This window comes from Suricata suricatta, chromosome 13 (assembly GCF_006229205.1).
Source record: "Suricata suricatta isolate VVHF042 chromosome 13, meerkat_22Aug2017_6uvM2_HiC, whole genome shotgun sequence".
NCBI lineage: Eukaryota > Metazoa > Chordata > Mammalia > Carnivora > Herpestidae > Suricata > Suricata suricatta.
The window spans coordinates 72,746,098-72,761,497 of NC_043712.1; the positions used below are offsets into that span (position 1 = coordinate 72,746,098).

The window sequence follows — 15,400 nt, forward strand, 5'->3', positions numbered from 1 at the left end:
AACCTTTAAAATGAACTTTCTCCTTTATCTAAATACTCTGCATTTTTTGGGTTACTAAGTACCTCAATTTACAAATGCAAATTAGTAAAAAAATAATGCTTTGCATCATAGAAAATAGTTCACAATGTGTTTTACATGATTTCATTTGAACCTCACATAAGTCCTCAGTATAAAAAATATATCCTGACTTTATATAAGAAGCTGAGGCTAAATTGTCAAATATCATCCTTAAATCCTTTTAAAGAACTCATGAAGTAACTCAAAACCCCATGTGTTGTGAAGTTAGCCTAAAATCACGAACCTAAGACCTGTACTGAAAACTGTGTTGGTTAATTCGATGTCAACTTGGCTAGGTCACCTTATCCAGATACTTGGTCCAATATTATCCGCGATGTTACATATATGGTATGTATATAGGATATATACATCTATAAATGCCCAGTTGCCTTCTGAGGAAGACCAACCAGGATGATCCACCCGAGTAGTTAACAGCTGTTGCAGTCCACCTCAGAAGACCACATGTTTGACCCCTCCTGAATCTCATCCTCTGTGTCAGGGAGAGGCTAAAATGGAGTTATCAAAAAGTCAGTCTACTACATCCAGACCAAGTATACACATGTACACACACACCCCCCTTTTGATTATGTTTCTCTGGAGAACTGTAATACAATAGGAATTATGTGAAAAACAAAAGCAAAAAACCCTGTAAGTTCTAAGTTGATGTGCTCAATCAACTCAAGGAAATAATTTTAACACCATAAAATTTAGCACTTCTGTTTGTACCAGGATTCCTCTGACTGCATTTCAAAGATGATATGCTAATCTAGTGTCTTAAAATTAAGTCCATGTGTATCTTATTCACAGTATAACAAAATGTTGTATTTTATGTTCCCAAGCTGTGCTTTGTCATTTATTCATGACACTTACCTTGTGTTTATTACATACCTGGTATTTTTAAAATAGTATGTTCATATAAATTAATAAGCTGAAGTTAAGTATTACAACTACATCTAAACCACATCTTCCAATTAGTACATGTATATCGAATGTCCCCCCGAAACGGTGATATTAATCATCAATCTTCACTCTTGCCAACAGCTCAGTGCAGGAACTTAGAATTATAAAGATTCCAGGACCGCTGGTCTATGGCTCCTACATGTCAGGACAGGCTATCCTGCCATCCATAAAAGTCTGACAAGTCAGAAGTCAACAGGCTGCAGTACTTAGTCTAGATGCATTAGAGTAACTGATTCTAACCTTTCCCTGATCCAGGAGGGGTCAAATGTGTGGACTCAGGTCCATATCTGCTAACTGTTCAGGTGGATCAGGATAGGGGAAGACCCAATTTCATCTGCCCTGGAAGGCAGCAGGGCCTTTATAGATGGTCTGCAAAGGTCCACCTGAACATTCTGCATGGGTCTTCCTCGAGAAGAGTGAAGCAAAATGATGTCCCTGCTGCCCCACAGAGATCTACCTAATGCCACTCCCAAGATCTGTGCTGTATGCTGGGTGAACCATGCTACTTATGTTTTAAAAGTGGTGATCTGTTGTCTTATCAATATAGAGAGACTTCAATTTTTATCTTAAGAAAATACTTTCCATTTGTAAGTTAGGGAGTCCATATGATCTTATACACTATGAGCTTAAAGATTTTCAGTTGAGATGATCATGTTTTAAATTCAAAACGTACTTCTCAATTAAAAGTCTGAAACCTTTAAAAATCATAGTTTTCTCTTTTTGAATACAATTTTTATAGGGAGAAATAGAAAGGAAACTGGAGGAGGGAAGAGGATTTGTTAAGTAGGTTTCTTAAAGTGACGTAACCTTCCAGAAAGAGTATATGTTGCTGTCACTTCAGCAAAGCATGTGACAGTCAAAAGGGAAAACAGGAATTTGTGGATAGTTACATTAAAGATCTGTGAAGCAGTATCAATCAACAGGGAAGTAAAGTTATGCAAATGACCCATTTGGCATTTTCATTGTCAACCTCTTCCATTTCTTCTAAGACTTTGTCTAGGCTATTTCATATGTTGTCATGGCTTTAAATATCATCTAGGTGTTGATGACTTTCAAATTATTATTTCCAGCTTAGACCTTCTAAGTTCTAAATTAACATACTCAACTAACTATACCACAATGTGAAACTATTCTAATTACATGCCTATGTACTAACTATCATGCCTCTAGACCACCATGACCACCCACCCTTGCATTAGACTAGTTAGGTTCCAGGAAGCCAGTGGCAATGCCATAGCTTTTTTGCCACTGTCTCTCCATATATAGCATAAAACCTACCACAGAGTAATCACTCAAATGTTTGTGGAATTAATGAATGGACAACATTCAATGAATTCTAAGTTAATACAGCTACTATTTTTCAACTTTGACAAAGTTGGTATGTAATATATACAACCCAAAATATTTTATGTTCCCAAGCAATATTTTTAACAAAACAAAAATCAGTAAGCATCCAAAATAATTACCTCCATGGGCTTTAGCTGGGCATTTACATTAAAACAAGGAACTTCCTGGTACCACTCCCAAGATAAGTTTCGCTCAACAAGCACCTCAAGATTTAATGGCAGTAACAGATCCAGTACTTCTTGGTATGCATCATCAATAAATTGAGTTCTGCAGGTAGAAATAAAATTTTGTTTCATATATACACACAGAGTAAAAATAATTTTTACCATTCTATATACAAATAGCAAAAATCAGTATTTGTACATGAAGAGAAAAATAACATCTATCCAGCTTTCCAAGTGAAAATGACAGTCCATCCCACTGTAAACGTAGGTGATTTTTTCTGAGCTCGAGTGCTCCATATTACAGAGAAATGAATTTTTAGAATAAGATTTTACAATTTGTTAAGAAGTGCCAAAATATGCAAATTGGTAGAGTAAACCCTTAAAATAAGAACTATCTCTATATACTTTTAAAATTATTTAGTTTTTAAAATTCCAGAATAATTAATACAGAGGTGTATAATATAGGGATTCAACAATTCTATATATTATTCAGTACTCATCATTATAACTGTAGTCTTAATCTCTTTCAACCATTCCCCCATCCACTTCCCCTCTAGTAACCATCAGTTTGTTCTCTACAGTTTAGAGTCAGTCTGTTTTTTTTTCTTTGTTTCTTAAACTATAGGAGTGAAACCCTATGTATTTGCCTTTTGCGGAATGACTTAGTTCACTTAGCATTGCATCTTCTAGATCCATCTATGTTGTTGCAAATGGCAAGATTTCAATATTTTTATGACCAATATACCACCATATATATGTGTGTGTATGTATGTATATATGTACATTTTTCATATTATTCATTTTTCATATTATTTGAGTAAATAAACCAGTAGTGGTATTGCCAAATCATATGGTAATGCTTTAATTATTTAAATGAACCCTACATGCTGTTTTTCACAATGGGTATACCAGTTTGCATTCCCACCACCAGTGGACAAAGGTTCCTTTTTCTCCACATCATCACCAGCACTTGTTGTTTCCTGTCCTTTTGATTGTAACCATTCTGACAGGTGTGCGGTGATCTCAGTGTGGTTTTGATTTTCATTTCCCTGATAATGAGTGATGTTTGGCATCTTTTCATGCATCTGTTGGCCATCTGGATGTCTTCTTTGGAAAACTGTTCATCTCTTTAGCTAATTATTTAAAAAAATTTTAATGTTTTATTTATTTTTCAGACAGAAAGACAGAGCATGAGAAGGGGAAGGGCAGAAAGAGAGGGAGACACAGAATCGGAAGCAGGCTCTGAACGGTCAGCACAGAGCCCAATGCAGGGCTCGAACCGACGAACGTGAAATCATGACCTGAGCCAAAGTCAGAGGCTTAACCAACTGAACCACCCAGGTGCACCATGTTTAGCTAATTTTTTAAACTGTATGCATGTGCGTGCGTGCGCGTGTGTGTGTATGTGTGTTAAGTTGTAGAAGTTCTTTACATATTTTGGATAATTACCCCTTATCAGATGTGTCATTTGCAAATATCTTCTCCCATTCAGTAGGTTGTCTTTTTGTTTTCTTGTTTACTGTTGGGAAGAATTTATTTTGCGGTAGTCCCAATAATTTATTTTCGCTTTGGTTTCCCTGGAATGTAACTGTTTTCTCTTGATGCTTTCAAGGTTCTGTATCACTACTTTTTTCCTCCATTGTAATTACCCTATGTCCTGGTGTGGGTCTCCTGGGGCTGATTTTGTTGAGGGCTCCCTGTGCATCCTGGATCCGGATTTCTATTTCTTTCTCCAGATTTGGGAAGATGCCAGTAATTATTTCTGCACATTTTCTGTCACCCTTTTTCTCTCTTCCCCTTCTGGGTTCCCTATGATGTAAATGTTATTATAATTAACGGTGTTACTGAGTTCACTTAATCTACTTTCACTTTTTACTATCTTTTTCTCTCTCTGGTTGCTTGATTGCTTTCCACTGTTCGGTCCTCCACGTTGCTGATCCATACTCCTGCTTCTTCTAGGCTATTTACTCCTTCTCGTGTATTTTAAACTTCATTTATTGAGTTATTAATCTCTGGTTTTTTATGTTTTCTTCCTCTTTGCTGAGGGTCTCACTGAAGTCCTCTCTTTTCTCAAGTCCAGTGAGTATCTTCATGACCATTACTTTCAATCCTCTAACAGGCATATTATCTCCATTTTGTTTAGCTCTTACGCTTTGATTTTATCCTATTTTTTCATTTGGGACATATTCCACCATCTCTTCATTTTGTCTGTTTCCATGCATTAAGAAATCAGCTGTGCCTCCTGCTCTAGAAAGTAGTGGCTTTATGAGGACGAGGCCCACATAGCGTCTTGCAGTCCCCTGTTCATCAGAATGTGGCACGTAAGGACTGTCCTCTATGTGTTATGTGCCCTACTACTGCTGCGCTCTGTTTGCCTTCCGCCCAGCTGCCTGAGATGGCACTCTCTGCCTGTTGTGGGCAGAGTTTGGTCCCTGTGTTGGTAGTGATCCAGTATGGGGTCACCTTGGGGTTGAGCTGGGTCAGACCAAGTGTTTGGCAGAACAGTGGTAGCACTGAACCTTAGGGGCCTCTCCCTGTATTGTTCCCTGAGAAGTTTTTGTTAGTGGGCAGAGCCTGTCATCAGACCAGAAAACCACGCCTGGCCTGCTGCTAAGGTGAAAGTTGAACTATATTGGCTATTTCCCAAGTCCCCATCACAGTAGTCACTTTAGAATGGTGCTGGTCCCTTTCAGGGCACAGTATCAGACCTGTCCCACCTCTTTGGATGGACTCCTGCCAAGGGCATGCTGGAGGGGGGAAGGTCCTCAGGAGAATGTGGGGGCAAAATGCATGGTGCCAGCAAGGTCTGTGCTGGTCTGCTATGGGAGGATCCCCAGCCAACCTGGAAAACTGCCCAGTGAGATTGATGGGGGTGGGTCTACAGAACCGCCATAAACAAGCTAGGTGGAGAGTGTTTGTGCTGTGCCAGTTCCCAGAGGTGCCCAGGTATCTAGGCTGGGGAGCAGGGGAGGGTAAGGGCAATGGTCAGCTTTTTGTTCTTGCAAAACACTCTGAAAGACTCCCCACTCCTTCTGCACAAGCAGAGATTAGTGAATCAATCTCCCTAGGTGTTTTTCAAACTGTTGCCTCTGTGCAAAGGGGCTGTTTGTTGTGCTATGTCCTAGAGGATGGGTACTCAATTTGCCATTGTGCCCAGGCTCTCCCAGAGCCGAGTCTGTTAATTTTTAAAGTTCCAGGTATTAAGCACCACTGAGAGTAAGAACTCGCTAAGTTTATACCCTTGTGGTTTTCAAAGCCAAATGTTATAAAGATTCAACTTCCCAGTGCCTCTCCCTTCTCCACGCCTATAGGTGTCCCTTCCTCCTCCAGCCTCATGGTGAGTCTGGCTCCCCACCTTGTCTCTACCCTTTCTACCCTCTTTGATGTGGCCTCTTCTCTACATTTAGCTATGGAAAATCTGTTCTGCCAGTCTGCAGGTCTTTTTCTGGGTTTCTTATACTGATGTGGGTGTTATCTAAGGGTATCCATGAGACACCTAGATCTTCCTTCTCTGACTTCTTCTCTGGAAATTTCTCATATGCAATTTTAATAGGTGCACATTATATGACTATAATGTCAACCTTCCATCATTAAAAGTTATGTTGTTTTGAATTCTTCAGTATAAATAAGTATCTTGTTATGGACAAACTGTAAGACATTAACATTAATTCCTGTTTCAAAAGATTACTTCCTTAAAAATATTTGCCTTATCAATACTACCCAGTATCTGGGGTAGATACTTTCCCTATGTGCTGCCATATTCCATTTAATATACTGTATTTTAATAGTTTATTGTCTTGTCTTCAGTTTCAATTAGAATTAAAAGGTTCATGATGGGACCCCTGGGTGGCTCAGGTGGTTAAGTATCCGACTTTGGCACAGGTAATGATATTGTGGTTCGTGAGTTTGAATCCTGCATCAGGCTCTCTGCTTGCTGTCAGCACAGAGCCTGGAGCCTGCTTCAGATCCTCTGGCTCCCTCTCTCTCTGACCCTTCCCCACTCACTCTGTCTCTCCCTCTCTCAAAAATAAACATTAAAAAAAATAATAAAGATCAAAGCTTCATGAAAAAAGGGATTACTTCATCTGACTCTATTCTGTACTGCCAGTCCTTGGCTTAGATAACTGTAGTATGTCATGTGCTGCACAATTATTTGCTAAAATAAGAAGACAGAGTGTCACTTTGCCAGACACCTCAGTTGGAAGCATAGGCTTTGGAAAATCAACATTTTTCATGGATATGCACACGCAGAAATAACTGTAGAAGTGTCATGAGTATTGATTTTGGGGTCACAAACAAATTTTAGTGAGTAGGCAAGTTCACACATATGGTATCTGAGAATAATTTAGATTGACTATATATGTGTATATATACACAGTCATATATATATATGAATAATGAGGACACACATACACACAGTCAATCACTGCTTACCTTTCTATTGTTTCATTATTTTAATCATTGTAGTTTAGCATACATTTACAAGTATTCAACGCAATTCTATATATTTTAATAGTACCTCTAATGTTATGATGTCTCCACTCCTCATCACAATTTCTTTTATTTTTTAAAATACTTTTAATGTTTATGTATTTTTGAGAGAGCGAGAAACAGAGCCTGAGTGGGGGAGGGGCAGAGAGAGAGGGAGACACAAAACATGAAACAGGCTCCAAGCTCTGAGCGGTCAATACAGAGCCTGACATGGGGCTCAAACTCACTAACCATGAGATCATGACCTGAGCTGAAGTCAGACACTCAACTGACTGAGACACCCAGGCACCCTCAATTTCTTCTCTTAAAAAACATCGTTGAGACATCTTCTCCCCTATTTATATTTTAAAAAACCTTTATAATGATTTATAAACACTTTAAAAAGAACTATTTCACTTTTACTGAGATGCATTAAATGTATAAATTAATGTATACAAACTGACATCTTTATAATATTAGGTCTAGGAAAATATTCTCTCCACATTTATTCATGATTTCTTTCTGGCTAGGAGTTAAGTTTTAGAGCTTTCCTTATAGAAATACTGTTAAGTATCTTTTTAAATATTTTCCATTGCAATTAGTAGCTTTGCAACAAAATGATTTCAACACAAGTTGTCACAAAAATGAAATACTTATTTGTCTTTATGTGCTTTTCTATTAAGCTGAAACCAAACTGAATTTCCAAACATCAAGAATTTGAAAAATATTTCAGGGAAAACCTCTAACTGTGTAACTGAGTAATTCTGTTTCTGGAAATTCGTCTGCAGGAAATGAATTATCCTAAAGACCGAGTAGGATGTCATGATATTAATCACTGTAGTGATGTTTATAAGAGCCAAAAAAAACACCCTCAGAATCAGATTAACTTTTTAACAGGTAACAAATTTTTTAAAACAATAAAATGAAATCCTTAGAAATAATTTTGTACTCAAATATGGGAAAATATTTATAACATACTGTCAAGGGAAAAAATGAATTTATGATGCAAAATACATAATTATTGGAGTGCCTGGGTGGCTCAGTTGGTTAAGCTTCTGACTTCAGCTCAGGTCATGATCTCATGGTTTGTGGGTTCAAGCTCCAGTCAGGCTCTGTGCTGACAGCTTGGAGCCTGGAGCTGCTTCAAATTGTGTGTCTTCCTCTCTCTCTGCCCCACCCCGTCTCATGTTCTGTCCCTGTCTCTCAAAAATAAACATTAAAAATAATGTAAAAAAAAAAACAAAAAAGTATATAATTATTATTTTACTTATCTCTACAGAAATAATGAGCTAGAAGAATAGAATACCCCCATCTCTCTGCCATTTCCTGTTCTCTTCGGAGAAACATTATGTGCCTTATGTACTGGCACTCGTCGTCAGCATTCTGCCCCGCATGTCCCACTCTACAAACTATACGCTACCAGTTGTTCAGTGACTTTAACAGACAGCTAAGTATTACACCTAAATCTTCAAGTCCAAACATTCTCCTAAAATCTGTACACACATGTCCAAGTGCCAAGTGTTCAATCTCTGTCTATAGATCTCCATACCAAATTCAGACAACTTCCAAGTTACTTCACCCATTAGAGAGCTCAGTGTTTTTTCTACATTGCTCTACCTTATCTCATAAAGACTGCTCATTATACTACTTCTTGTTCCTAGCTCAGCGCCTGGGATGTATGAGGTGCTTAAATTTCTCCTTCCACCCAACATGAAATAACATGAACCAAATTTATCATATTGCCTGAAACTCATCTCCCTCACCAAAAAACTCACACAAAACACATTAAAAAATGATTTTCAAGATACAGAACATCAGACAACAGTTATCCCTGAGAGATAAATTGTTTAGTCTTCCTGGTTACCTAAGGGGCATTTTTCAATTAGTATCTAGGTTTTCAAAAAAACTGGAAGAGGATAATTAATCGTGCCAAAAAACTTGGGGAAGAGAAACTCTCAAAATTAGTATAGTTATAATAAAATCTCCCTGTAAACAGAAAAGTTAGGACACCAAAAACTTTCACGGAAAAGCCTGAAAAAGGCGGCATTCTCCACAAACGTACCTATGACCGGCTTACCTGAACAGTCGCATTTCACTCAGCCGTATTGTTATCAAATCAATAATGGGTGGGGCGCTGCTCTCACTCTCTGTTATGATATGGAAAGTATTTCTCATTGTAATTAGTCCAAAGTCAGCAACAAAAACATTTTCAGAAACTGGAGACTGTGGGATGACCACCACTGGGGCTTTGATGTTAACATCCAGTGCCATTCTCGAACTCTTCTGTGCCAGCTCTTTCACACCAGTGGCTGCCATTCCTGCTGCCTGAACAGTAGCCTCAGCCAAAGCTTGTTTAGCCGCCTGAAAATTATCTATAAAAGCCTAAAAGGTAACAGAATAATATTATTAAGGTTGCCATTAATGAATAATTGTTAAATGCATATTAATATTGAGGATTTCACTTTCATGAGAAATTTTCTCACTATAACCAAGCACTCTTTTATCCAAGTCTGGTTATCTATTAAATCTCAATTTTCTCCAATGAAAGCTGAGTAGCAGCAAAACAGAGATACAGAAACACAGTGAAACAACAAAAATTTTGTCCCTGGAGGAGAGTGACATGCAGATATTCCAAGGTTTCACTGATACCTATCTTCCTTATTATCACACTTTCCCTAATGGCTAAGCAATCACTGTATTCTCCTACACAACCTCAAAGGACAGTTTATTTCTGTTTGTAAGCCAAAAAATAACTTAAAAAAAAATGTTGGTCAAGAACCCTGAAGTTTTTTAATTCTGACATCTAGAAAAAAACCTTCAGTGACATAAAATATATCTAGAATTATACTTTTCAAATAATTTGTTTTTAGCAGCTGTTTCCCAACAATTTATTTTCAGTAATTATTTTTAAACAGAAGATTTTTTTAAAGCTTATTTATTTTGAGAGAGACCGCCAGGGTGAGTGGGAGAGGGGCAGAGAGAGAGGAAGACAGAATCCCAAGCAGGCTGCACTACCAATGCTGATACCAAAATAGGGCTTGAACTCAGGAGACTGAGATCATGACCTGAGGCTAAAACCAAGAGTCTGATGCTCAACCAAGCCACCCAGGAACCCCTATTTTCAGTAATTTAAGACTAAACGGCCATCACAACAGGGCTCAGGGACATAATGAGGTTGAGTTAAAAGATAAATTAGAGGCATGCCTGGGTGGTTCTGTTTGCCTCAGGTCATGATCCCATGGTTCTTGAGTGACTGAGCCCAGCACTGGGCTCTGTGCTGATATCACGGAGCCTGCTCAGGATTCTCTCACTCCCTTTCTCTGCACCTCCCTTGTTTGTGTCTTTTAAATAAATAAACTTAAAAAATAAATTAGAAAAAATAAAAATTAGACCAGGAATGCTTGTTCATATTTATTATTTCAGTATGAAAACAACTATGGCTATAGGAAAAACTGCACTGCAACCTCAACTGAAAAGATCAGCCAGGGTGTCTGGGTGGCTGTGACTTGGTGTCTGACTTTGGTTGAGGTCATGATTTCATGGTTCCTGGGTTTGAGCCCCACGTTGGGCTGTGTGTGACAGTGCGACAGTACGAAGCCTGCTTAGGATTCTGTGTCTCGCTCTTTATCTCTGCCCCTCCCCAACTTGCATTTTCTCTCTCTGCACTGACAGTCTAGGATTCTCAGTCTCCTGTCTGTCTGGCCCTCCTCCACTCATGCTCACACTCTCTCTCAAAAATAAGTAAGCTTTGCGGCGCCTGAGTGGCTCAGTCGGTTAAGCCTCCAACTTTGGCTCAGGTCATGATCTCACATTCGTGGGTTTGAGCCCTGCGTCAGGTTCTGTGCTGACAGACAGCTTAGAGCCTGGAGCCTGCTTCCGATTCTGTGTCTCCCTCTCTCTCTGCCCCTCCCTGCTCATGCTCTGTCTCTGTCTCAAAAATAAATAAAACTTAAAGAAAATTTTTTTAAATAAGCTTTTAAAAATTTAAATTAAAAAAAGATCATAAAAACAGCAACATTTTAGAATCAAGTAATTACCTAATTTATGCACCAAAATTTAAAAACAACATTTTTTAAAAGGTGAATACTGAAGTCACAAAGACAGGTATGTCACTCACAGAAAAAAAAGTAACTATGAAAAGCAGAAAAGGAAATCAAATACTATATGGCGGCATCATACAGAGATTAATTCTAAACCTTTATACCCCAGATAGAATATGCAATAGAAAGTATAATTTCCATAATGATTCCTTATGTGAGACCAAAACAAACTTCAATTATATATTTAGGGTTTTTTTTAAGTTTATTTATTTTGAGAGAGAGAGGGAGAGAAAGAATCCAAGCATGTTCCACACTGTCAGCACAGAGCCCAACGCAATGCTCGAACCCACCAACTGTGAGATCATGATCTGAGCCAAAATCAAGAGTCAGACACTTAACTAAGCCACCCAGACATCCTTATATTTAGCATTTTTAATCAGAATTGGAAGTCAGGTAAAACAAAGATGTTAACCAATTAGATATAAAGAATTCAATTAATACATAAACAAATCCTATATGTGGTATATAATGTACGTATTTAATACATTAATCTGTATGCTTGAATTAACTGGACTATTCCTATATGAAAATGATATTGTATATATAACACACTATGCATTTCAGTCATGATAAAAGATACCCAGGAAATTCTGAAAAACCAGAGAAAAACAATTAAGCAAGGAATGACTGCTCTTCACCTATGTCTGACACACAACTAATTTCCAAATAGTAGGAAAAAATTTAAAAAATGATCAGCATACATACCAATATAGAATATAGAAATTTTGTGACAAAAACTACTTCAATGCAACCAACAGTTAAGTTAACTTGAACATCAACCACATCCATATCCGTGTACGCAGGCCCAGCAGTTGCGTCCACAAAAGAAATCATTTTGAAGCTGAAAACTTCTTTTCCAGTGATGTAAACGGCCTTAATGAGAGAAAATTCAACTATCAAAATCCATTTTGAAATGTGTTTTCAGTACAAAACTAAAACACAAAATAATTAAACATACGCACATATTTTGAAACTCATCCAAGTATCCAAGCCAAGTACAAATAAAGTAATAAATTTTAACACCTTAATTAGAACCTACGCTGCAAGATTTTTCAGTTTGGTGGTGGCAGCTCCCTTTGTGGACCATGAAACCAGTGTAGGAGGTCTTGCCCAACATTTTTTAAATGGAGAAAACAGAAGAAAAATGATCAGATCATACAAATATTCTCAGTGTGTATATTTGTGTACTGAGAGTTGTCAAATGAATGTATTCTTTGGTCACTGTAAAACATATCAAAGACACCGCACCTCTACAACTTCATGAAACCTACTTCTCTTTATTTTACATATGTGAAATAGGTTTTCCAGATCCTTCAAACAGCGTCCTCCTATATTTCTTTCCCTTATTAGTTTGTGAAGGGTCATCTCAACTACTGAACTAGACTTACATACAGCGGTTTATTTGTTTAAAAAAATTTTTTTTAACGTTTATTTATTTTTGAGAGAGAAAGAGACTGCATGAGCGAGGGAGGAGCAGGGAGAGAGGGAGACACAGAATCCAAAGCAAGCTGTAGGCTGAACCATCAGTCCAACATGGGGCTTAAGTCCACAAACGAACTGTGAGATCATGACCTGAGCCAAAGCCCAACACTTAACCAATTAAGCCACCCAGACGCCCCTACATACAGCAGTTTAAAATCTCAAGCTCTGCAATACTAGTGGAAAATGGTGGAGAAAACCGTCTATGTGAATTGTCAAAAATATTTTGTAAGATGGACGTATCATCAGCTAACTTAGTTTACAGCTTTCCTGTAAATGCTCAAAGGTAAGAGGCTGAAGAGCCATCAGTAAGCAAAGGAATTCCAACACGGTACAAAGAAAACTTCAGGAACCAAAGATATTAAGGACCTCTGAAGGCTGAGGTGCAAGGCGAGGCTGAACAAAGTCTACGGGAATTCTGCTTCTGCCTTGAATGTACAGTGTTGGGCAAAGGCCCATTACAAACCTTGACCACAACAACAGCAGCAGCAGCACCAGCAACAACAAGAAAGAACTAGATAACCTCTAAAATCACAACCATGTGTAGTAAGACCACTAGAAATCTGAGGCTACAAGCCAATGAAGCACCCTAACATGTAAGGATAAAACAGTCCAGCAACAAAGTCCCCCTTCCTCAGCACAAGATACAGCTGAAGGAATGTGAAGCAGTGGTATAATGAAGGCAATCATATGAAACAAGAAAACTCAAAGCCAGCTCAACTCTCCATTAAATTGATTCGATCTCCATGCTAACTGCCTAGCAGAATAAAAGACCCACTATCAGACAAAATTACTATTCCTTTCAGTATCTACTCTCCTATACATGATCTCTGACATTCAATCAATAACTAAGATATACCACAAAAAGTGTATCTCTGCACAAAGCCTGCTTGGGTTTCTCTCTCTCCCTCCCTCTCTCCCCCACACTCTCAAAATAAACAAACATTAAAAAAAAAATCTTAACAGAAATTATCCAAACTGAAACAGGAGGAAAAGGTGGGGGGTGAGTTGAATAGATGATTCAAAGGTTGGGGGACAATATTTAACAAGAATCTAGGAAAAATTTTTGGAGTCCAAGAGGAGGAAGTACAAGGAGCAGAGCAAGAGGAGAGGAAGGACAGAAAGAGACACAAAGAACTATCTGAAAAGATAATGAAAAATAATGTAGACATATCTAAGAAGCTCAGAAAACCCTAAAATCAAAACACATTCACATATTCCTAGAAGCACCATATATAAATCCTGATGAAGTCAGATAAAAATGAAGAAATATGTACAAAAGAACAAAGATATACTGCAGACTTCTCATCAACACCGTGTATAATAATGCTATAGCTACATCTTTAAGAGTTTGAAATGGGGGTGGGGTGGGGACGGATGGGCCCTGTCAACACAGAATTCTATATCCAGCAAAAACTTCAGAGAGGAAATGAAAGTGAAATAAAAGTAGGTTCATTTCCAGTTCTCATCACTTCTTATCCCCAAAGGTGAGAAAATCCATTACCAGCAAACTTGCATTCTAAGAAATGAGTACAAGCAAAAAATGAAAGAAACCTAAAGCTACATGAAGCAATTAGTTCCAGGAATGGCTACAATGAAGATAAAAAGAGCTTTAAAATAAAAAAACCACTACTCTAAAGAAAACTGACTAAACCAAAATCAGTACATATGTATTACAAATCCCAGGCACCCCAAAAGATAACAGATTTTAAACCAACCATATTGTAATTAGATTTTTTAAATAGCCTAAACACAAATTAGAAGTCAGAGATTGTCAGACTGGATAATAAAAAAAAAAGCAAGACAGAAATATATGCTGCCTCTAAAACCCCACTTTAAATATAAAGACATAGATTAACAACTAAGGCATAGCAAAAGATATACCAGGCAAACACTAACCATAGAGGGATCTCCACAGGTGGAGGGAGACAGCTTGGTGGATTGTGTGTGTGTGTGTGTGTGTGTGTGTGTGTGTGTGTGAGAGAGAGAGTGAGAGTGAGAGAGAGAGGGAGGGAGGGAGGGAGGGAGGGAGGGAGGGAGAATCGGGGGAGACAAAACGGAGTAAGCACAGAGGGGAGGGAACCCCTTTTGTGGAGAGTTAAAAGGGAAAGCCAGAGAGTCTGTGGAATTGTGGTATGGACAAGGTAAAAATCTTTCCGGATCACCAACTGGGGTAGGAGAATTATGGAGAGTATCAGTTTCTATTTGGCAAATAGCTTCAGGAGCTGAAGATCAGAGGTTTCAAAAGTGCTCTACTTTCTCCAGACTGAAGCTTCAATATGCTTGTGCCTGGGGTGGGGGTGCAACTTTGCAAAAGTTGGTGGAAGTTACAGAGCTGTAGGTGTTCAACAAAAATCAAAGAACTATATGCACTAAAAAAGGCTAAATTTTGCTGAATTTAAAGTAAATAAAGTAAACCTGATTTTAAAAAGAAAAAAAAATGGGGGAGGAGGTGAACAGTAAAGAATTCTACACAAGGATTACTGAGGCCCTTTACGACCTCCCAAATATGCTCAGCAGCTTTCTGCCACAAACCCTTTATGGTTGATATTTCCTCTACCTGGAAAGCTCTTTCCACATTGACAACTAATTCAGATTTCACTCAATGTTCAGAAAGGGATTTCCTGATAACCCTAAAATGCTGTTCTAATCACTATTATCTTACTTTACTGGTTTTTCAAAGTACTTATCACTCCCTAATATTATTTTCCATTACTTACTATTTATTATTTACCCCAGGAGAGGGACTTTGCATCTTTTGCAGACTGTGATATTCCAAATATTATTAATAAAAATACAGAATATCTTCCACAAGTCACTTGA

At 38.0% G+C, this 15,400-nt stretch overlaps 1 protein-coding gene across 1 annotated transcript in view; it reads right to left on the minus strand.

Annotated features, from left to right (window-relative positions):
* Positions 1–15,400, minus strand: part of VPS13A (vacuolar protein sorting 13 homolog A) — a 223,031-nt gene that overhangs the window by 104,210 nt on the left and 103,421 nt on the right. The window contains exons 30-32 of the mRNA XM_029919678.1: positions 11,804–11,971; positions 9,076–9,380; positions 2,484–2,631 (exon numbers count right to left, since the gene is read on the minus strand). Of these exons, the coding sequence (XP_029775538.1) occupies positions 2,484–2,631; positions 9,076–9,380; positions 11,804–11,971 (621 nt within the window). The remainder of the gene's footprint in view (positions 1–2,483; positions 2,632–9,075; positions 9,381–11,803; positions 11,972–15,400) is intronic.